We start from the raw sequence: 23,439 nt of genomic DNA on the forward strand, positions 1-23,439 counted from the left end.
AATAACCAGTGGGTCCGAGATGAAATCAAGGAGGAAATAAAAAGGTTCCTGGAAACAAATGACAATAAAGACACAAACTCTCAGAACTTATGGGACACAGCAAAAGCAGTACTGAGAGGAAAATTTATAGCTTTGCAAGCACACATCAGGAAGGAAGAAGGAGCTTACCTGAGTAGCTTAATGACACAGCTAATAGAACTAGAAAATGATCAACAAAAGGACCCAAGAATAGGAAGACAGAAGGAAATAACAAAGCTGAGAGCAGAAATCAACGAAGTGGAAACTCAAAAAACAATCCGAAAGATCAACGAAAGCAGAAGTTGGTTCTTTGAAAAAATAAACAAGATTGATAGACCACTGGCAAACCTAACAAAGAGAGAGAGAGAGAGAAACTTGATAACTCGTATCAGGAATGAAAAAGGAGAGATCACTACTGATATGACAGAGATTCAAAGGGTAATCAGAAACTACTTTGAAAAACTCTACGCCACTAAAAATGAGAACCTGGAAGAAATGGATAAATTCTTGGACTCTTATAATCTTCCACGGTTGAAGGAAGAGGATGTAGCATATCTAAACACCCCCATCACCATTGATGAAATTAAAACAGTAATCAAATGTTTGCCGAAAAACAAAAGCCCAGGTCCAGATGGATTCACTAATGAATTCTATCAAACTTTCCAAGAGGAACTACTGCCAATCTTGGCAAGACTCTTTCATGAAATTGAACAAACAGAAACACTTCCAAATAGCTTTTATGAAGCCAACATCACCTTGATACCTAAACCAGACAGAGACGCTACCAAAAAAGAAAATTACAGACCAATATCACTGATGAATGCAGATGCAAAGATCCTCAACAAAATCCTGGCAAATAGGATTCAATGCCTCGTTAAGAAGATCATCCACTACGATCAAGTAGGTTTCATCCCAGGAATGCAAGGCTGGTTTAACATCCGTAAATCTATCAACATAATACACAACATCAATAACAAGAAAAATAAAAACCACATGATCATATCAATAGATGCAGAGAAAGCATTTGATAAGGTCCAACACCCATTCTTGATCAAAACTCTCAGCAAGATGGGAATGGAGGGAACCTTTCTCAATATAGTGAAGGCCATCTACCACAAGCCAGTGGCAAATATTATCCTCAATGGAGAAAAACTGAAAGCCTTCCCTCTAAATTCTGGCACAAGACAAGGCTGTCCTCTCTCACCACTCCTATTCAACATAGCACTGGAAGTACTTGCTATAGCGATTAGGCAAGAAAAGGATATCAAGGGAATCCAGATAGGAAAGGAAGAAGTCAAGCTCTCACTGTTTGCAGATGACATGATACTCTACTTAGAAAACCCTAAAGACTCTATCAAAAAGCTTCTAGAAACAATAGACTCATATAGCAAGGTGGCAGGCTACAAAATTAACACACAAAAATCAATGGCCTTTCTATATACCAATAGTAATAAGGATGAAATGGACATTAAGAAAACAACCCCATTCACAATAGTACCACACAAACTCAAATATCTTGGAATCAACTTGACTAAATATGTGAAGGACCTATACAAAGAAAACTATAAAACTCTGCTCCAAGAAATAAGAGAGGACACACGGAAATGGAAACACATACCCTGCTCATGGATTGGCAGGATTAACATCATCAAAATGTCAATACTCCCCAAGGCATTATACAGATTTAATGCCATCCCTCTAAAGATACCCATGACATTCTTCAAAGAAGTGGATCAGACACTTTTGAAATTCATTTGGAACAATAAACACCCTCGAATAGCTAAAGCAATCATTGGGAAAAAGAATATGGGAGGAATTACTTTTCCCAACTTTAAACTGTACTACAAAGCAACAATTATCAAAACAGCATGGTATTGGAATAAGGATAGGTCCTCAGATCAGTGGAATAGGCTTGAATACTCAGAAAATGTTCCCCAGAGATACAACCATCTAATTTTTGATAAAGGAGCAGGAAATCCTAAATGGAGCAGGGAAAGCCTCTTCAACAAGTGGTGTTGGCACAATTGGATAGCCACTTGCAAAAAATTAAACTTAGACCCCCAGCTAACATCATGTACAAAGGTAAAATCCAAATGGATTAAAGACCTCGATATCAGCCCCAAAACCATAAGATATATAGAACAGCACATAGGCAAAACACTCCAGGACATTACAGGCATCTTCAAGGAGGAAACTGCACTCTCCAAGCAAGTGAAAGCAGAGATTAACAGATGGGAATATATTAAGCTGAGAAGCTTCTGCACCTCAAAGGAAATAGTGCCCAGGATACAAGAGCCACCCACTGAGTGGGAGAAACTATTCACCCATTACCCATCAGATAAGGGGCTAATCTCCAAAATATACAAGGCACTGACAGAACTTTACAAGAAAAAAACATCTAACCCCATCAAAAAATGGGGAGAAGAAATGAACAGACACTTTGACAAAGAAGAAATACGCATGGCCAAAAGACACATGAAAAAATGTTCCACATCACTAATCATCAGGGAGATGCAAATCAAAACAACGATGAGATACCACCTCACACCCCAGAGAATGGCACACATCACAAAGAATGAGAATAAACAGTGTTGGCGGGGATGTGGAGAGAAAGGAACTCTTATCCACTGCTGGTGGGAATGCTGTCTAGTTCAACCTTTATGGAAAGCGATATGGAGATTCCTCCAAAAACTGGAAATCGAGCTCCCATACGATCCAGCTATACCACTCCTAGGAATATACCCTAGGAACACAAAAATACAATACAAAAACCCCTTCCTTACACCTATATTCATTGCAGCTCTATTTACCATAGCAAGACTCTGGAAACAACCAAGATGCCCTTCAACAGACGAATGGCTAAAGAAACTGTGGTACATATACACAATGGAATATTATGCAGCTGTCAGGAGAGATGAAGTCATGAAATTTTCCTATACATGGATGTACATGGAATCTATTATGCTGAGTGAAATAAGTCAGAGAGAGAGAGAAAAACGCAGAATGGTCTCACTCATCTATGGGTTTTAAGAAAAATGAAAGACACCCTTGTAATAATAATTTTCAGACACAAAAGAGAAAAGAGCTGGAAGTTCCAGCTCACCTCAGGAAGCTCACCACAAAGAGTGATGAGTTTAGTTAGAGAAATAACTACATTTTGAACTGTCCTAATATTGAGAATGTATGAGGGAAATGTAGAGCCTGTTTAGGGTACAGGCGGGGGTTGGGTGGGGAGGAGGGAGATTTGGGACTTGGGTGATGGGAATGTTGCACTGGTGATGGGTGGTGTTCCTTTTATGACTGAAACCCAAACACAATCATGTATGTAATCAAGGTGTTTAAATAAAAAAAAATTTAAAAAAAAAAAAAAGAAAGTAACATACTCTGGATACTTATTTGGACAGCTGAAAAGAAAACAGAGTCTTTTGGGGGGAAAAAGGCAGACAGGCAAAGTACATAAAATACACAGACAACAATTATATTGTGGAAGAAAAAGCGAGCAAAACTGAAAGGTTAAACAGCAGGAACTTGTATTGACCTGCTGGTCCTTGAAAAGTGTCTGGCATTATCAGGACAAAATAAAAAGTGTTCCATTGGCAGAGCACATGAGTTCTGTAAAGGGGTTGCTATGCCAACAGCTAAACTAGAATTCTCTTGGGTCTGGAATTCTGGGCGATGTTTCTCACAGGAGACTGTCTACAGACAGGACTGAGAGAGATGTCTGACAACAGATTTACAACAAATGTGTAAACAGTTTTCAAATAGTTGTGCTTCATAAAAACTCTCAATAAAAACCAATTTTCATGGTAAAAAGGTCCCAAGGCAAGGGTCCCAAGGCCCAGCCATGTATAGAGTAGGGAACATTTTATTTTTCTCAACAAAAAATAATTTTTAAAGCATTTTTACTTATAGTTTCTCATTTTGACATGTGATATCAAAGACCAGGTGTTAATGGGTGCTGGAAAGGGCAGTTTCACTAACATACACTCGTGGTCAAATGCATGAATGAATCCAGGAGAAACAGAAGGAGGAAAAAAGTTCCTTTTTCTTTTAGTGGTCAAGTCCTCCTCTCCCCTTGTCAAACAACACAATATTCTTAAGTTCCAAGTAAGTATCCAAAGAGAGGGGGCAGAAGAGGACATTTTCTCCTTTTCTGTCTTTCCCTAGGAAGACGTGTGGGCCTAGGATTGGGGGTACTTCTGTTTAGTTGTGAGGTCAGTTGTGTCCACAGTCGTTCTCGTTTTCCTGAGGGTCAAGTCAATATCAGAGACATGAAGGGATGACATAGCATGCTCTCTCCCAGGCAAAAACTGCAAACTATCCAGCTAACGAGTCAAAAAAGATTCGCAAGTTCCACATTATTTTTCTTCATGTAATATCCTGATGGCCTCAACATGGTACATATTTAAGAGGTAATAGCAGAATTAATCTCATAAACACTGAACCTGGGTGAAAATGGAATGTGGGGAAGGACAAGAAATAGCTTAGAAAGGTGGGACAGGATGTTCTCATAGCTTACTTTTGGCTCTGTGTTCAGGGATCACTCCTGTGAGGCTGTAGTCAGCTGTAGTCAAGGCAAGGCAATAGCCCAGTCAAGAACTAATATATCACAAAATTCAGTGACAAGGACAAGAAAGAGGAATAAGCAGAAAAGTTCCTGAATCTGTGTCCTCAACACCTACATCTTTAACTGTTAGGGTTGAACATAACAACAGGTATACAATCTAGGTGTCTATACTGTAGTGCTGTTGGGTATGCTCTACTCTCTCTCCATCATTACCCAGGTCCTAAGACAAGTCAGGTTAAACCTTGAACAAAGGAGGGTCAGAGCTATAGTACAGTGGGGAGGGCAGTTGTTTTCCAAAAGGATGACCCTGGTTTGATCCCCTGCATCCCAAAAGAGTTCCCGAGCAGCACCAGAAATGAACCCCTGAGCACAAGCCAAGAGTACAACCTCTGAGCACAACCCTTGGGCACTGTCAAGTGTTATCCCAAACCCAAAACAAAACAGAACAAAAAAATAAAACCTGGGACAAAAGTTTGGGAATTGAAGGTCTTGTAGGGAAGAGGGTAAGGTCAGGAAGCCGTTGGCTCAGAAAGCTGTCTGCTCCTGAAGCAATTTCAATTCCAAGTAACTCTCCTTCTAGATTTTCAGTTTTTGAAGGGACCTGGCAAATACTATTCAAGGGTGTTTGTTATAAGGACCCTATGGGGGACTTCTGGAGCTGTTTCTAGGAGGTGCTCAAGACTTTTTGGTTTTTGAAGAGGCCTGGCAAATACTGTTCAAGGGTGTTTGTTATCAGGACCCCATGGGGGACTTCTGGAGCTGTTCCAAGGAGGTGCTCAAAAGTCCATATGGTGCAGGATTGAACTAAGTCTGGCGGTATACAATGCATGTGCCTTAACTCTGGTGTCTCTCTCTCTCTTTCTTCTCTCTTTCTTCTCTCTTTCTTCTCTCTCTCTTTCTTCTCTCTTTCTTCTCTCTCTCTCTCTCTCTCTCTCTCTCTCTCTCTCTCTCTCTCTCTCTCTTCCCACCTCTCCAGTTCTTTAGATTTTTAAAAGAAGTTCTTCTCCATACCAAACATCTACAACTCCCTCAAGATTTCGACTTGAGACACAGATTTCAGAATCTGTCTGCCTTTGTGTTTCTGAAGAGCTGGGGCACGTACTGGAACCCCCAATGCCTGTCATTGGATACAGATGAGCTGAGGATTACAGGGCTGGCTCTCAGTACATATATGCCATGGTCACTTTTGGGTTGGGAGTGGGCAAATTCTGAACTTTGGCATAGGCACTGCCGACAGCCTTCGACCCCATCATCCAAACTTCCCATTCCACATGTGAATTCACATCTTTGGATTCACACCTTTTTCCAGGCAGGCACAGAGGAGTTTCTAATAAAGGCAATGAGTATAAAAGGAAAAAAGCCACCATAATAGTAACCCCTCTTGCAACAAGAGAAAGTACATCCAGTTGGCAAATTATTCCAAAAATGTAAATATTGTGCTACTTAGCTAAAAAATAAAAATAAATTTCTAAAACTACAAGCCTAACCTCGATAACTCTAGTAAGTTGATTTTGAGCCTTTAATTCATGTGTGTATGTGTGTGTGTGTGTGTGTGTGTGTGTGTGTGTGTGTGTACAACACTCCCCCACTTCAGGCCTTCCCACCACTGTGATTGTCTAACAAGTCAGTTACCAAATGGGGAGTCTGTGAGAGGCAGATATGGTTTCATGGGTTTCTGGTTTGGACAATTCATACCCATTTCAATTAACATCCCTGGGAGACTTAATTGCTGAAATGTCAAAGGTAAGTTTAGAAACCTAAGTACATTCCAAACACATGAAATCCTTGGACTTACAGATATGGGAGGCACATGGGGTGTCTTGTGGGGATGGGGGTGGGAGCATGGAAAAATAAACAAACCCTCTGGAAATGAATGCAAAACTTAAAAAAGGGGCCAGGAGGAAATGAAAGGTAAAGGCTGTGCTTCCTTCTACGCTACTCACACACATTTCAGCCCACACAGATGTGCTTGTGTAATTCACAACCATTCCCCTTACCTTCTACCTTGGTGTAAGGTTTCCACTGATAGAACCATCCCCGGAAAGGCTTGGTGTTATATTCTGCACACTGCTGGGCTCGGAAATCCAGGCTATTTTTATGGCAAGGGTCCGTGTTACACAGCTTGTAAAGACGGCTCAACCCTGGACAGAACCTGCCGCCATACTGAGGCCTAAGGACAGAACAACAGCACATAAGTGGCAGCAGACGCAGGTGGGGCTCCACAAGGGGTACAATGTGGGTGACAAGGGCCGATGCCATTGGGTCCATGAGAATGGAGTGTGAAACTCACCTTCCCTATGTCCTTCTATCCATGGAAGGTCAAAATCATCCCTCAGAGATTGATTGTTTTTTCCCACAGCCTGACATAGCATCAACAACTTTCTCCACATAACCCTACAGTGATTTCTCACACAACTCATTAGTTGGATCTGCCATCACAATTCAAATTTATTCACCATCTCGGATCTGATTTTGATAGCTGACAATTTCTGTAAATACTGATGATGGCATTCTTCTGAAATGGATTTATCATTGGATTACCAGATAGAGAATTTCAGGGGTTCAGTTCCAAAACTTTCTATGAGTGTATAAGACACACCAAAGTTCTACTTCTTAAGGAGATTCCCTTGGCTTATTCTCCCATCACCCCCATATGGGCCCATTATCTTCCATAGCCATCAGAGTTTTCACAAGTTGTGGCATTTGCATATGCAGTTTTTGCTTCTTTTCCCTTTTTGTTTGCTTTAGTTACAGATATTTATAACTCCCATATAAGTGAAACCAATTAATAATGTTCATTCGCTTCCTTATTTCACTCAGCATAACTGCCTGAATTTCCATCCAGTTTTGTCTCCCAAAGAAGTTCATCTTTATTCATGACTGAAGAGCATTCCATAGAATATACAGGCCACAGCTGACTTCATCTGGTCATCTGTTAAGGGCCGCTAGATGGACTCCAAGTCCCATTTCTTGAGAAGAATGAAGTGCATAGGTTTGATTCCCATTGTGTGACAAGAGGTCTAGAAATACTCTGAAATGTTTCAATGAGTCTGGACATGTGCCGTATACACAAACACACGCACCTTCCCCATAGGTTAAAGTTCTTCATATGTAGACCCACCATGTATCTAGTTTTCTTCTTTCTCTAATTTATCTTGCTATCTTGGACCCTGTGCCACTCATGAGTGGCCATGCTGGTTAGTGCACCATGAGAGAGAGAAGATAGAACCACTGTCCATGTGCTGCTTTTCAGCTTTGTCAGCCATTGAACAGATAGTCTGATTTCCGTTAGAGCCAGAAGGTATTAGGCTAATGAATTCACTCCTCCAAAGGAAAACATTCTCTTTACTTCATTCACATAATTGCCTTTCCACTTTGCAGAAGACTTCCTCTTTATGGTCCAGCATGAAGGGAAATGGATTCCCAGAGGAACTCCCATTAGGACATAAAGCGTTACAATTGATAGTAAGCTCTTTGGGATTTGGATGGGCAGAGGGCACAAATCAGAAAGCAAGGCAAAAAAAGAAAGACAAATCACATAAAAAAGGATGATGTCCTTTTAGTGCTAACATTTTATACAGATTTATTGAGTTATAGGTATATGGCATTATTATCTGTGTCCACTCTGTGTTCACATCATGACTACTAGCAGCACAAGTAGTTTCCACCAACCTCCACTATACGAGTGACTCCTTTTACCTGCTTCACTAACCTATGACCCTCTCCATTTGCTGGCACCCACCCCACCAACCTGTTCTCTGTAACTAAGAGTTTATTTTTCTTGTCTTTTTTTCTTTACCCTTGTGTTGCTTTTTTATCTGAAGCACCAAGAAGAGAAATCATGGGCTTCTTTTCTTTTTCCCATTGACCCAGTTGACTTAGCATATATCCATCTGCATTGCCACTGATGGGAAGAATCCAACTTTTGTTGTAAGAGTCATGGTCCATCATATTTGGTGATAATATCTTTCTTGTACATTCCTCAGTCAGGAGCCGCTCAAGTTTTTTCCATGTCTTGCCAGCTGTGGATGGTGCTGCAGTGAACAAAGTTGTTTGCCTATCTTTCCAAAGTAGCACTTTGGTGTTCTTAGAAAAATTAAAAATTAACCAGAACTGAAATGGCTGGATCATAAGATAGTTTTATTCTTCATCTGGGTGGGAAGTTCACTCTAATCCCTTGAGTAGCTACTAACTTATCTTTCTGCCTACAGCTTAAACTGGGGTTCCTTCCTCCTCATCCTCCTCACACTTGGTGTTTCTTGAGAAAAAAAATTTTTTATAATAGTTCTGTTAACACCATGGCTTCCTCCAGGCACAAGGCAATTCCGTCTTTTCCTTCCCACTTTTTAAAAGCAGATCTTTCTCCAAAGGCTGAATCTCTGCAATGGTTTATCTCATACAAAAAGCCTGATGCTTTTTTAAAAAAAAAAAAAAAAGCGCCAGTTCCATAAATTTGTGTGATTAAAATTCCTTGTCTCTTTAAGAAGCCCAAGAATGCCATAAAACAACTCTGGATTTGCTTCAGCATACTTTGTCAAATCCTCCTCTAGCTTCATGTTAACATGGATTCAATAGAAACAGGAAGCATCCCACTGCCAGCACGAGATTTTTATGCTATTTCAACACATTCTGGAGCAACTACTTAAACATTCAGCAGTCTTTGTGCTCGATCAAATCCCCTGGGGCTTCTTCAATCATTTTGTAAAAAGCATTTAGGAAAAGTGAAAAGGGACATATGAGGGCTTTACTTCCTGGTCATCTTTACAAGCACATTTGGACTCCCTGTGGGAGACTTTACAAAGACCACATATGTGCTCTTTCTACTCAGAGCTACAGTAACAGGAAAACCCCTCCGCACTCACAGTCATCCAAGGCTCAAAAACACACATAAGAGCTGAAGCTAGAGTGATAGTTATAACAGGGAGGGTGTTTGCTTGCACATACTGAGCCCATGTGTGATCCCCGGCATCCCAAATGGTTCCCCAAGGGAGTGATCTCTGAGCAGAGCCAGGAGTGATCCTTGAGCATCACTGGGCATGTCCCCAAACAAACAAATAAACAAACAAAAGCATGTGAGATGAAGAACCCATGTTTAGAAAGAGTGAGACCCCAACCCTCCTTCCCTCTCCTCTAGGCTGGCATTGATCCCAGTGGCCAGGAAGAAGGGAAGAATTTACTCAAAGTGTTTAGTAGTCACCTTTGAAACTGAGGCAGGACAGGGGAGCAAGCTCAAAGGACTAAACCACAAGCATTATGTGCAGGAGCTTTGGGGTCAAACCCTGCATTTCATGCCCCCCCCAACACTGTTGAGTGACCCCCTATTTAAAAAAATAAAAAACATAAGGGTCAGAGTGATAGTACTGTAGGTAAGGCACTGCTTCACATGCAGCAGACCTGGGTTTAATCCCAAGCATCTCATAGTCCTCTAAGTGTCATCATGTGTGATTCCTGACTGCAGAGACAGGAGTAACCCCTGAGCACTGATGGGTGTGGCTCAAAATTAGAAATAAATATATAAATAAAGAAAAGTCATGAGGTCAGCCTGGATATCAATATTCTCCACCTGTTTTCCCAGATGAGTTTTAGACAACATTATCTAACCTTCCAGTTTGTCCAGTCAGGGCAGTGGAGGAAAATTTGGTAAATAATTTAGGGCAGAATCAGAAAAAAATAAATTTTATAACTTTGTTTTTTACAAAGGGAAATTTGTTCAGGGATTACTCCGCAGTGCTCAGGAATTACTTCTGGTAGCACTTCAGGGACCATATATCTTACAGAGGACCAATCCCTGGGAATCAAACAATGATGACAACATGCAAAACAAATGCCTTAACCTCTATACTATCTCGATGTCCCACTAGAATACATCAATAAAAATAATCTAATATAGACCTCCCACTTTTAATAACTCTGATAAGAATTATAAGTTTTCCATGAAATCCTCATGTTGGGAACATGTTTATTTCTGGAGTTTTATTTTTTTTGCACTCTTTTTTTTATTTAAACAACTTTATTACATACATGATTGTGTTTGGGTTTCAGTCATGTAAAGAACACCACCCATCACCAGCGCAACATTTCTGGAGTTTTAAACATGAATGTTAGAATACATTAATAGAAAATTCTAACATAATATATCATTTCTTGGGATAGTAAGGGTTTTTTTTTGGGGGGGGGGTCACTCCTGGGATGCTCTGGGGTTTCTTCCTGGCTCTGTGCTCAGAAATTGCCCCTGGCAGGCTCAAGTGGCCATATGGGATGCTGGAAATCAAACCAGGGTCTATTCTGTGTTGGCCATGTGCAAGGCAAATGCTCTACCACTGTGCTATCACTCCAGGCCCAGGTTAGTAATAATTTTAAGATAAAAAATACAAACAAAAACATCTAGGTTCAAGATATTACCTTATAGTAGAGTAATTAATTAGACTGAAGAATACTTATTCTGTGCAATTTAAGTTCTCACTATAAATCTTCATAACATGGCTAGCTGATGATTATAATTCTGGTTAAACACTTGATATATACAAATACTTGTATAACTGGATTCATAGAAATGTTACATATAAATATAAGTGTTCCTGGACCTGCTCATGGACTACTATCTTGATAAAAATAGATGAAGGAAAAACCCAGAAATCAGTGACCTTTTTTTAAAGCCTACCTGGGCATTCTTAAAACAACTGAATCCAGAAATTACTGATTGGCAAATGACAAATAAGAGTCTATGAGAATTCTGGAGCTGTATCAAATCTTTTACTTTTTCAAACCCACTCACATTATAGGAGAGATCTCAGAAGTCTTGACAGGCAAACTTGTCACCATCTGAGAATGGTCATGTCATGTTCTTAAATAGCATTGATGGGAATCTTGCCTGACAGTTACAGCTGACCATGGAAGAATCAGGGCATTGAGAACCAACATCCAGCTCTTAGGCAAACCCACAATTATGGGGCCAGAATTATTGTCCTGAAGGAAACCTGCTGCTCTTTGGTCATCTGTTTGTAAAAGGCCAACTGGGAGTAAATGTTGGAGAAGATGCCTAAGGATAGTAGGGCCATTAGGTAGGAGACTACAGAGGGACAATTATGGTGTCAATGCAGACATCTAGGCTTACAGGCCATTCAGGTAACGGTAGTCAGGAAGCATTTCAGCTCTTAGAAGACTGCTGTGGAATAAATCCCTGACTCAACCAGGAAGAGTTTCTCTTTTAGCAAACAAAATATGTTCTGGGAAAACCATCATTAGGTAGAAAGAAAAGTTTTTTACGTGAAACAAAAAAAAAAAAAAAAAAAGGAAAGAAAGCAAGAAAATAGTTAAAGTTGAGTGCTGTTAGCATACCACATGTTTTAACTTAAGAAATTAGTAACTGGAAATACAGAGAAAACAATTTTACTACAACAAAATGAAACAAAAATAGGGAACAAGTAAATCAATCATCTGCAGACGGCTGATCACTTACTTGTATTTTATTTTTTCTTGTGGCTTCTTACATAATTAAAATAAACAATCTCTTGATTAGTTTTAATCTTGCTTAAAATGATAAAACTGTATCAAGTGGAACTCTTTTAGTGATGACTTCTTTTATTAGGCATCTCTAAAATTACAATCTGCGATTTCCATGAACAATGCTCCATTATAATGAGAGTTCTCAATCCCACAGACATGAGAGAGGTTAGGGTGTAAACCTCAGGGGGCTCATTCACACAATTTACCAGCAGAGTTATTAAATTAGGTAATCTATTTCTTTCTTGGGAAAACATGAAGATTGTAAAATGTTGTGATGTATGAAAAACCAGAGCCATAAAATATGCTGCAAAAATGAAAACTAATATAACAATTTTTAACAATTCCAATGCAAGACATAGACCAAAGTCAAAGCCCAAGGAGTGTGGTTTTAATAGTCTGGTATGAGTCGTAAAAGCATCATCAATCTATGAGGACTGATTTTTGTCCTCACCAGATGTCTGTGGTAGTGTTTAGAGACTTTTTTTTTTTAGGTTGTCACAACTTGGACAAATAGGCAGGGTGTTTCTGATTGGCATGTAGCTAGCACCCTACTTTACATTCTGCCATTGGTAGTACAAACTCCCACCATAAGAATTTTTCAGCCTTAAACATGTGAAATCCTAGGTTAGCCCAAGACATCCCAAAGAGCCTCACAAACCATGGTCCAACTATCTTCCCAGCCTCCTTAATATTTGGGACAAATTGACCTATTTATGCAGCTCAGACTGCTGACTCAGAAGGAGAATGATTCATCTCTCTAGAAATGTCCTTTCACTCTGGTTTCATGATTTATTTGAATTCTCAATTTACCAAACATTTGTGCAACATTTTACAACTCTGCCAGGCACTTCTTCCAAAAAGCACTTTAGGAAGAGGGACCCTGACTGGAGGGATGGACACCCTCCCACGTTGAACCCATAAGGAGTAGAGAGCAGGGCGAGATGCCAGACCAACACTGCAAGGATGGAAACTTAAATCCATGACGGTCCCAGGACCCATCACGTGACTGTCACTCCACATACTCCAGAGCCTAGTGGCAGCATTCCAGAAGGTCTTTCTATTAGTAGGGTAGCTTGGGTTCCTTATGAGGTTAGGACTAAGACGAGAAAAATCCACACAGACTCCATAAGTTTCTGTTGAGTGCTCATTGGATGTTTCTACATGTGTTGATCCATCCATAGATGTGATGCTAAATCCTTCCAAATCTCTGGAGGTGGAAATTGTTCCAGGTTTGTGAGCAACCTTCTCCCAAAAGCCACACAAGTGATCACTGACAGTCCAGAGCTTTTTTTGTTTTGTTTTGTCTTGCTTTTGTTTGTTTTTGGGTCACACCTGGAGGTGCTCAGAGCTTACTCCTGATGATGCCAAGGATTGAACCCAAGCAGCTGCATACAAAGCAAATGCCCTACCTGCTTTGCTATTGCTCTGGCCCCGAAAGACTTGGAATCAGGGCACTCTATCTGCAAAAGCTGGGCTCTTTCTACATTGCCTTGTGAATTAAGTAATATGTAGCTCAGTGGTATTGCACTTGTTTTGCACATGTAAGCTTAGGATTTGAACCCTAACACTACACACACACCCCAAAAACCCTAACCTCCATACATGAAAGAAATACTTGTCTTTCGTGGTGATTAGAGCCCCTCAAAGTCACAGAAACCACCTTTGTTTTCAGAGTGCAGTTCAGTCTCCCAGCCAGCCAAGCCCTATTTCATTCCATAGATGGATGATGTTTCTAATCTTGAGTTCCCTATAAAATATATATATGCATATATATATATATATATATATATATATATATATATATGAAGTAAAAATAGTCTTTTGTTTGGAATTCTGAGAAAGGGGAGTGAGAGGATAAGAAAGGGAGAGAGTACCATTCTCAAGAGAGAGCACAGGCTTCTCCAAAGATAGAGGAGAGAGTCCCTGGTCTCAAGCCAGCATGAAAGTAGGAAAGTGAGGGCCCGGAGAGATAGCACAGCGGTGTTTGCCTTGCAAGCAGCCGATCCAGGACCAAAGGTGGTTGGTTCAAATCCCGGTGTCCCATATGGTCCTCCGTGCCTGCCAGGAGCTATTTCTGAGCAGACAGCCAGGAGTAACCCCTGAGCACCGCCGGGTGTGACCCAAAAACCAAAAAAAAAAAAAAAAAAAAAAAAAATTAAAAAAAAGAAAGTAGGAAAGTGAACATCTCAAGAGGGAAGATGTGCATGACATAGGCATGTGAGAATTATGCTTATGGGTTCAGGGATCACATGTGCTAAAACCATTTTTAATTTAATTTTTTAAAGACGCAAGGTAAATTTTGAATAAAATTTACTTAGAAAAACATTTATTTAGAAACGGACGAGAAATAGTGCTCGCTTTGGCAGCAAAAATACTAAAATTGGAATGATACAGGGAACATTAGAATGGCCCCTGCACAAAAAGGGACTAAAAATAAAAGGCCAGGAGGATTTGTCTGTAGTAGGAAGCTTGCCAGAGAGTAGGGGAGTGCAGTGAGGGCAGAGAAACGACCACCGTGAAAATGATCACTCTGGACAAAAACTAGGTGATGAAAGGAGAAAAAGTGATATGTATGTAACAATACTGCAGGTAACAATGCTGCTTATAATCGTTCAATAGCAATACTGCAAACCACAATGTATAAAAAATGAAAAAGAAAAGAGAGAACAAAAGAGAGCTGTTCAAGAGCACACAGGCTTGAGAGTGCAGGCTCTGTTTTTTGTTGTTTTGTTTTTAAGAAAAGGGATGGTGGTGATAGTGGTGGTATCAATATTTTAGAAACCACAATTCCTATGTCCCACACAACATGCTTTGTATTTCTGGCTTCTCCTGAGAAGCAGGCCAAGTGGGCAAGCCATGCTTGCAGCCCTTCCTGTAAGGCAGAGTTTTGCTTCATCAGCTGGAAGTGCCCATATGCCTCATTCCAGTCATGGGCCTCTTGGGGTATAGAGGGTGGGCTGGCCATCCTAGAGATTCAGAAAGTCAAGTAGGCTGTGTCTGGAACCTTTGAGGACCAGAGTCACCCAGAAAGAGAATCATTGTCCTACTCTTATTAGGTCTCGGCTTGTCATCCCTTGCCCTGGAGCCCACATACCTTCTATATAAACAGTAGGACCCTGATGTTGGCTATTGAGGGAAGCACAGCACTGCCCTGGACAGAAAGAAGCAGAACAGACAGACCTTGCACCTAGCCCAATCTCACACATGGCATCAGCATGGCTAGCGTCCTTCCATGGAAGGCTTACCTGGGACTATTGCAGTGTCTCTCTTGATACTGGACTCCTCCACCACATGTCCGTGAACATTCTGTCCAATTGGACCAGGCAGACCACTGGCCATGAATGGGCCGGGGCCCCAGCTCACCCAACTTCACACACTGGCCTTGCCGGCACCACTGTGGAAAGAAGGTGGGTGTATTTGCAGTGTTAGCTCCCCTAGGAGGTTCCCCCCCCCCCAACCTCCCGTCTAGGAACAGGAAATACCAGACTGTCTGGTGGGATTTGGGAGTAGGCAGGAGACACTCTGGGATGCCACTGTGGGCTGTCCTTTCAGACTCGAACACTCCATAAGCCTTGGGGAAAGGCTGGTGTCTACACAACAGGGACCTTGGTGACAAGCAGATGAGTAGAACTTGCTTCCCTCCAGCAGCAAGCCTTCTGCCTCCCACCTTCCAATCCCTCCGTTCACAGGATTTATGATCTCATTTACTCATGGGGAACAGAGATGGGATTCGTGCATTGGATCCCCTCACCACCAGCAGCAGATCTAATTCTGCATTTATCTCGTTTGCTCAAATGATCCATGTTAAGCACTTCTAGTGAAACTAATCTCAGTCTCTGCAGGTTGTGCTTCCGACCTCTCTAGTCTATATAGAAGGTCCCTGCTTCAGGCCCACGGATGATCCTGGACTTCTGAGGGCCTTTTATGAACTAGTTCTGGGACCTTCTTTTATTGGAACTGCTCGAGTGAATGGAGAGAGAAGATGCTATCCTAATGTTCCTTGTGCCTCTCCTTATAACACATTCCAGAACTTGTTGGTCATCTCTGTCTATGAGGGTTGCATGAGCCTCTGTTGTTATTTCTCTTCCCACCCCATACCCTGTGGTGGTTCTTTTATTATAAGTAAGTTCTGCATGACTTAGCACAATTGCACACTTTCCTAAAAGCCTCAGCAATGGGGTTTGGACAGTGCCAGGTTCCACTGAGGAGTGGAGGTCCAGTTACAGAATTTGGGGGAGCTTGTTTGACTTTCAAATTTTGACTTTTCCCCTGTGATGCCTTTGGCTGTATGGCTGTTTATCAGGAGGTCTCTGTCTAGGTCAAGATATGGCTTTCTTTCTTCCAAAGCTTTCCCTGCATGGATTTATTCTTCTGTTTTTAATTTTTCTTCTCCCTGGGTTAATTGCCATTTCAGCATTTGCACGAAATATTATATCACTATTGAGAACATGTAGAGGAGAAGGCATTCGGTCATTTGAGGATTCTGCTACCAGAGGCAAGAATGGGAATCTTCTCAAATTGGAATTATAAGGATTCCTCAGGATGGAGCTCAGTGGTGGAGATAAATGGCCAGCAGCAATAACCAAGGCCAAAGTTATCAGCCAACAATGACAATAGCCAACAACAATGAGACTGGCCAACACCAATAACAATAGCCAACCACAATGATCACAGCCAACAGTGATAACAATAGCCAATGATGACAAGAGCCAACACTAATGACAATAGCCAACAATGACAACAGCCAACACCAATAACAAAGGCAACAATGGCCAGTGGTGACAACAAAAAGCCCACAACTACAGCAGAAGCAGTAGAAGCAGCAGCAGCAGCTGTAACTGGTCATTCACTTTTTTTTTTGGGCCAGAAATTATGTGGGGCTTGGGGTACCTCATAGACTACACATAGACTACATCTAATAGAATTCTTCTGAAGCACTAAGGAGGTGCAGCTGTTTTTTCTTTCTTTCTATGGTTATGGTAAGAAAGATGGACTAAACTATCTGCTGTCACATAACTGCTCAAAAGGCTACACAACCCGCTGAGACTAGATTTAAACACGGCAATCCAATCCCTTCACCAGAACAAGTTTAATTCTCACCCAGGAGACAAATCACTAACTAAAGCATCTTCAATCTAATCCAATTTTGTTCTCAGACATGTGGTTTCCAGAGATGTCCCAAGTCTTACATTAGTTTGTTTTCTTATATCTCAGTCTTAGAGTGATTTTAGTCTGTTCTTTTTGTTTGTGTTTTTTTTTTTTTGGGGGGGGGGCCCACTTGACAGTGCTCATGAGTTACTCCTGGCTCTGAGCTCAGAAATCATTCCTGGAAGGCTTAGGGGATTATATGGGATGGACTTAGGGGATGGACTCTGCATCCACCCTGGGTCGGCTGCATGCAAGGCAAATGCCCCATTGTCTTCTTATTTGATTAATACAGACATCAAGACTTTACAGGAAGACACATATATACATGCACCATTGATAGGTTCACCTAAAATGTTCCATGTGAGATATGCATACAATATTACTCACCTAACAAAGTCTATTCCTATCATTGCCTTTATTTGCAAATTGCTACAGCTATAAAATGGGCAAAAAACTTTTAGAAGAGACAGTAAGCACCACTCTTTCTTTCCTCCCACACAAAATCCAGTGGGAGCATGTGGTTTTGAACAACTGTAGTGTATGACTGAGCGATAGGGACTAGAGAGAGATGGGGAAGGACATAATCCAAACAAACACAACCCAGAGCCACATCAACCCTAAAAGTACTTAGTTAAAAACACAACTAAGAGATAGGCCAGGCCTCATGGAGCTGACAATGTAAGGAATGGCCAATGATACTCAATGGTAAAGGAAGACAAAGATTGTATAGAACTGTAATAATATTTCCACTGGATGGTTTAATGGATAGAACTTACCAGAATGCTTTCTAGGATGGCCGATCTAACAATGAGGACTTTTCCCCTAGCAAATCTTTATAACCTGATGTTTTAGAATTAATTAGGCAAGAAAAGTGGTATTAGAGTTTTATTTCCTAACTTCACAATTGATGTCTTGTTTAATACTAAAGTTTAATCCAACATTATGTTCATCTCCAAGCCTTTTATCATTTATTTCCTTGTTTATTTACATTAGTTTTCCTTGTCTATCTTCTAATGTTTAATGCTGTGTGTGGCTTTCCTGACCCCCCCAAAATACCCATTAAGGGCTAACAAAAATACAGTGGGTAGGTCATTTGTCTTGCATGTGGCCAACCTGGTTTGATCCTCAGCATCCCATATGGTCCCTCCAAGAACTGCCAGGAGTAATTCCTGAACACAGAGCCAGGAATACCCCTGACACCACCTGATGAGGCCCAAAAACAACAACAAAAAATGCTCATTGACATTTCCACATACATTTTTAAGGTCAATTCTGCTGATGCAGATTTCCTTCGACCTGTTTATCTGATTAAAAAATGGACATGTCAGGGGCTGGAGCAATAGCACAGTGGTAGGGCATTTGCCTTGCTGGTGGCCAATCTAGGATGGACCTTAGTTGATCCCTCGACGTCCCATATGGTCCCCCAAGCCAGGAGCAATATCTGAGTGCATAGCCAGGAGCAAGCCCTGTGCATCACAGGGTGTGCCCCCCCCCAAAAAAAAGGACATACCACTTGGTTTCTTTAAGTGTTTTAGGTTTTTTTTGTTTTGTTTTCTTTTTTGATTTTTGGGCCACACCCAGAAATGCTCAGAGGTTACTCCAGGCTATGTGCTCAGAAGTTGCTCCTGGCTTGGGGGACCATATGGGACACTGGGGGATGGAACCGCGGTCCGTCCAAGGCTAGCGCAGGCAAGGCAGGCACCTTACCTTTAGCGCCACCGCCCGGCCACAAGTGTTTTAGTTTTGACTAAAGAGTTTCAAATCATCTTTAACTAGATATTGAAAAATGTTTTAACAAATTCCATAAAGTATTTTCTGATATCTGGTAATTTGTGTGTACTTGTTTCTTTGCCTTGGAAAGCCCTCAACTCATCAAATGAAAGAACAGAAGCTCAGATACCAAGGTCCCCTGGATATTTATTCTCAGGCTCACCCATTCCCAGAAGCAGCCATTCTACTTCATTACCTCTTTCTTCCTGAGAAATTGTATAAAAAAGGAAGGCTCTTTTAAAAGTCTGTCAGTAGACGTGGCTTAGAAGCACTTGCTTTGCATGCATCCAAACCGGTTTGATCCTCAACTCTACATGACTCCCTGAGCATTGCTGAGTATAGCCTCGAGATCCACAGTACCAGCATGGTGACCCTAGTAGCCCTTAGAACTACAGGGTCTGAGCAGCATTACACACACACCTAGTCTAGCATCGAATCCTGCCCCATTAGGAACTGTCATCTGGTGTGGAACCTGGGCTTTCCTGAGCATTTGAGAGACTTAAAACCTATTTTAATATAATTATTATTGTTTTTGTTTGGGGACCACACCTAGCAATGCTCAGGTGCTACTCCTGGAATATGGGATATTGTTCCCAGAGTACTGCCAGGAGTGATGCCTGAGTACAGAGCCAGGAGAAGTAACATTTGAGCATCGCCCACAACTGATATTTATTTCCTTTCCTTTTTTTTTGGGGGGGGGTACACCCAGCAGTGCTCAAGAGTTACTCCTGGGTTGTACTCAGAAATTACTTTTGGTGGGCTCAAGAGACCATGTGGGGTTCTGGAGACTAAACCAGAGTTGGAAGCTTGCAAGACAAGTATATTCTCTACCCACTGTACTATTGCTCTGATACTGGAACTGAGAATTCTTGAAGAGATGCAATTGAGTTTATTTCCTTTCTACTTCCTAGAGTTCCCTGACATACATCCTCTGCCATAATAAATTCCCTTGAAAGGAACATTTATTCAGAATAGGGTCTCTTGAGAGCCAAGAGCTGAGGGGGAAAACTTGTGACATCTCACTCTCCCTCAGAGCCCTGGCAGTCTCCCCTCACCTCATCCCAGTCCTTCACAGGGAAAGATCCCTGAAGGGCTCATTCTTGGTTCCATCCCTGCACCTTCCCCCTGCAGCATCTACTGGGGAGAAAAGCATAAGCCAATGAATACAAGATCTTTGCCCTCCCAACTCTGGCATCTACCAGAATCCTCCAGGATGGAGCCACAGGGAGAAGAATTCCTATTGGTAGGTGAAGCAATAGCTGTTGTCCTGTTCCCAAGCAATTTCATAAGGGACAGATGCCCTGAAAACTTCAGAGGCCCAAAACTGGCCCTGGGAACAAGGTACGTATGTAGACAACAATCCTTTGTTTGCTATTACTAAGACATATCTGAGCCCAAAGACTTCTTTTATACTACACCCATTTCAAAAGGTCCTAAACTAACTGCAGTGCAAGCTCTCAGCTCATTGAAACATAAATATTTTCTTTATTACCTAAAATAATTAACAAAATAATATCACTGGTAGAAATAAATAAAAGAGAGAAAAGTTCTTAAGTCATCATGCAACAGCAGGACTAGTACTTGTGTGGGACAGGTCAGAAGTTGCCTTGTGAAGTTGGAGAGTTTAAGAGATTGGGGGGGGTAGTTCTGGGATCACAGTGCACAGCAGTGGGGTTAGATCCCCCCAATCAAGTTCCAAGAACTAAAAACTCCCAATTTCGCAGATTACCATGCTCAAGCCACACATGGTCCCCTCCGCTGCAGGCATGAACTTGGTCTCACACCTATGGCCCACTCGGTGGCACCAAAGTGATTTGCAAATGTCCTGAAAGGAAAGAAGGGGGCTGGTAAGGGTGATGTCACAATTTAATCCCAACCCCCCAAATATTCAAAGCTTAGGTAAGCATCAGTTTTGGGAGCCTAGTTATCTGGGACATAGAAATGATCTGATAGTGTGCTGCCAGGTAACCTGGGATGTGGTGAATGGAAGGTCAAGGCCAGCAACTTCTCTGCTGGCTGTACTGTCATGTGCTCTAGTCAAGACAAGGGGGAATCCACAACTTAGAAGTTACCAGGCTTGACTCTGGGAGACCCAGAATAATCAAGGCAGCAGAATGGGCTTCATAAGAAAGCCAGTGAGTCACATTCAAATCCTTGCCTAAGAATTGCAGGTGGCATACCGTGGGCACCTCTTACTAGAGTCTACATGGGAGCCTTGTTTGTGAAACTGTAATAAGGCCAGTACTTGCAAAAGATCCACCTTATCCCCTCTCCACCTTCACAGAAACAGTCAAGCACTGGGGACGTTCTCCTGTGAGACCAAGGACATCATTGGACTCCTACTTTATACTGGAGCAGGTAGAATAAGACCCTCAGAGGATCACAACTTCGTCTAAGAACCTCTGACTCTTGGAGGTGAGAAGTGAAGTTGCAGAAGGAAGAAACTCATCAGGTCCTTGAATGGGGAGGAAGGAGCCCGAAAAGTAGGGGAAGGAGGAAAGGGAGAGAGAAAGAGAATGAGAATGAGAAAGAGAGAGAGGAGAGAGAGAGAGAGAGAGAGAGAGAGAGAGAGAGAGAGAGAGAGAGAGAGAGAGAGAGGAGGGAGGGGGACTCCCGGAGATGTAGCTGATGTTGGATTTGGAGGGAAAGGGCCCTATGGAGGTTTCTAGAAGCAAGAGAAGGTAATAAAAGAGCTTGGATGGGATCCCTTTTAGCTGACTACATAAAACTGTGTCTAATAAATTTGTGTAATAATTTCACTGACTTTGTGAAAATGCATGCTGCCCTTGGTACTATTGCAGGGTGAGTCTTAAACAGTGGTCTCCCTAGGGGTGGTTTATATAGATTCTTGAAAACGTAAAGGTTAAGTGGAATAAAACCAGGTTCTCAGACAACAATTCGTTGAATTATGGTCAGTTCAGGCAGGATTTTATTTGTCTTTGTTTTTTTTTTTTATCAATTTTATAATAAAGGACATTATTCAAGAATTGACTGCAATTCCTTTACAAATATGTACAGAGGAGAAAACTGGGCAGGCTACTGACTTATTACTGGAAAATCCAGGTGCAGAGCAGCGGTTGAGAGCCTAGATCTTAGGACCAAGCTTTTTCTAGATTTGAATTTTCCATTACTAATTGGTGAGATCAGCTTGATTTCTCCAGGTCTCTGCTGTCTTTCTCTAAAGAATGGTCCACTGGCCCAGCTTCCTGCCAGTCTATAGAGCTGAAGCTGCTATTCAGAATGGTGACACATACAGAAAGCCAAAGGCATTTTATCTCATTTGCCACATTCTACTGACCTGGGATGATATATGAACTTGCATGCCTGGGGTGGGCAGGAAGGATACACAATGATCACTGATTACAGCCCTAAAAATTTAACAAACTAAGCATCCCACTCCCTCTAGCATTCCTGTTCATGTTGATTTCACACGTAGAAAATACAGCAAGAAGATACTCACACTATTATTCACACTCACCAAGTTTGCACAGAACCAAAAGAAGAAAATGTAAGAAATCTAGAGTAGGAAGACTAGTCTTGTGTGACAGAAAAATCCTTCCCCCAGGACCCAAGAGATGGCAGAATATTGAGGACACAGCTGGGGAACACTACCTTCTCCCTGCCAGCCCCAATGTGCACAGTTCCAAATCTCTAGATAGCTCAGTAGACACAAAGTCTTTTTTTAGGAAAATGGGTCTGGCTTTGACATTGGTAGAAATCATAACCCAGCCTCCCAACAGAAAGATCTGGGTACATCCTCTCCATGGTGCTCCACAGAGTGTGAGGGAGGGCCAGGGAAGAGAAGACACTGATAGAAAGTCACATTAAACAGTCATTTTTGCTCAGATCCAAGTCACCTACATCCCTTGCTTAAACAGTGGCAGATACCAAAATGACCAGTAGACAAGCCAAGACCCAAGGCAAGGCTGTTCACATTCCGTAGCCAATGCTAAGCCACACAGCCAGGGAAAGGGCAGCTAGAGAGGACAGGGAAAATAAAGCCAAATACAAAAGCACAGGGATTCCAGAGTGCTAGGAGACAGGCCACAAGAACATGGTATTTCTTTTGTGGTGAAGTACAGAAGTCAGACAGAATTAGAGTCAACAGCTGGGTGACCATCAAAGCTTTCAGGGAAAACTTCCAAGTCAACAGAAATGGGAGTTTGCATTTTTTGCTTGTTCTTCTTCCTTTCTCCAGCATAGTCACAGTAAGTCACAACTGAGTTTTTTTCCTCTTATCTATTAATTCTCAAAACTTAAGTCATAACATAAGGAATAAAGAAATAACCACAATGCCTCCAAGGCCTCACAATGCTTACAAGTGATTTTTTTCAGCCTAGAATCTGCAAGTTGTGCATTATTTTGTCATGTCACCTGCGAGCTGTCTTTGGCAGTGAGGTTCTAAAGAACAGTTTCCTTCCAGGAAAACC

General features: G+C 41.6%; 1 protein-coding gene and 1 non-coding gene across 2 annotated transcripts in view; one reads left to right on the top strand and one right to left on the bottom strand.

Moving 5' to 3' along the window:
• Window positions 1–23,439, bottom strand: part of ADAMTS18 (ADAM metallopeptidase with thrombospondin type 1 motif 18) — a 131,180-nt gene that overhangs the window by 38,457 nt on the left and 69,284 nt on the right. Inside the window, exons 11-13 of the mRNA XM_049786271.1 lie at window positions 20,739–20,834; window positions 15,337–15,485; window positions 6,583–6,755 (exon numbers count right to left, since the gene is read on the bottom strand). Of these exons, the coding sequence (XP_049642228.1) occupies window positions 6,583–6,755; window positions 15,337–15,485; window positions 20,739–20,834 (418 nt within the window). The remainder of the gene's footprint in view (window positions 1–6,582; window positions 6,756–15,336; window positions 15,486–20,738; window positions 20,835–23,439) is intronic.
• On the top strand, window positions 14,446–14,548 carry LOC126029267 (U6 spliceosomal RNA). The gene has a single exon (XR_007502898.1). It is a non-coding gene; the product is annotated as a U6 spliceosomal RNA (small nuclear RNA).

The sequence above is a fragment of the Suncus etruscus genome, chromosome 14, assembly GCF_024139225.1.
Source record: "Suncus etruscus isolate mSunEtr1 chromosome 14, mSunEtr1.pri.cur, whole genome shotgun sequence".
Classification (NCBI taxonomy): Eukaryota; Metazoa; Chordata; class Mammalia; order Eulipotyphla; family Soricidae; genus Suncus; species Suncus etruscus.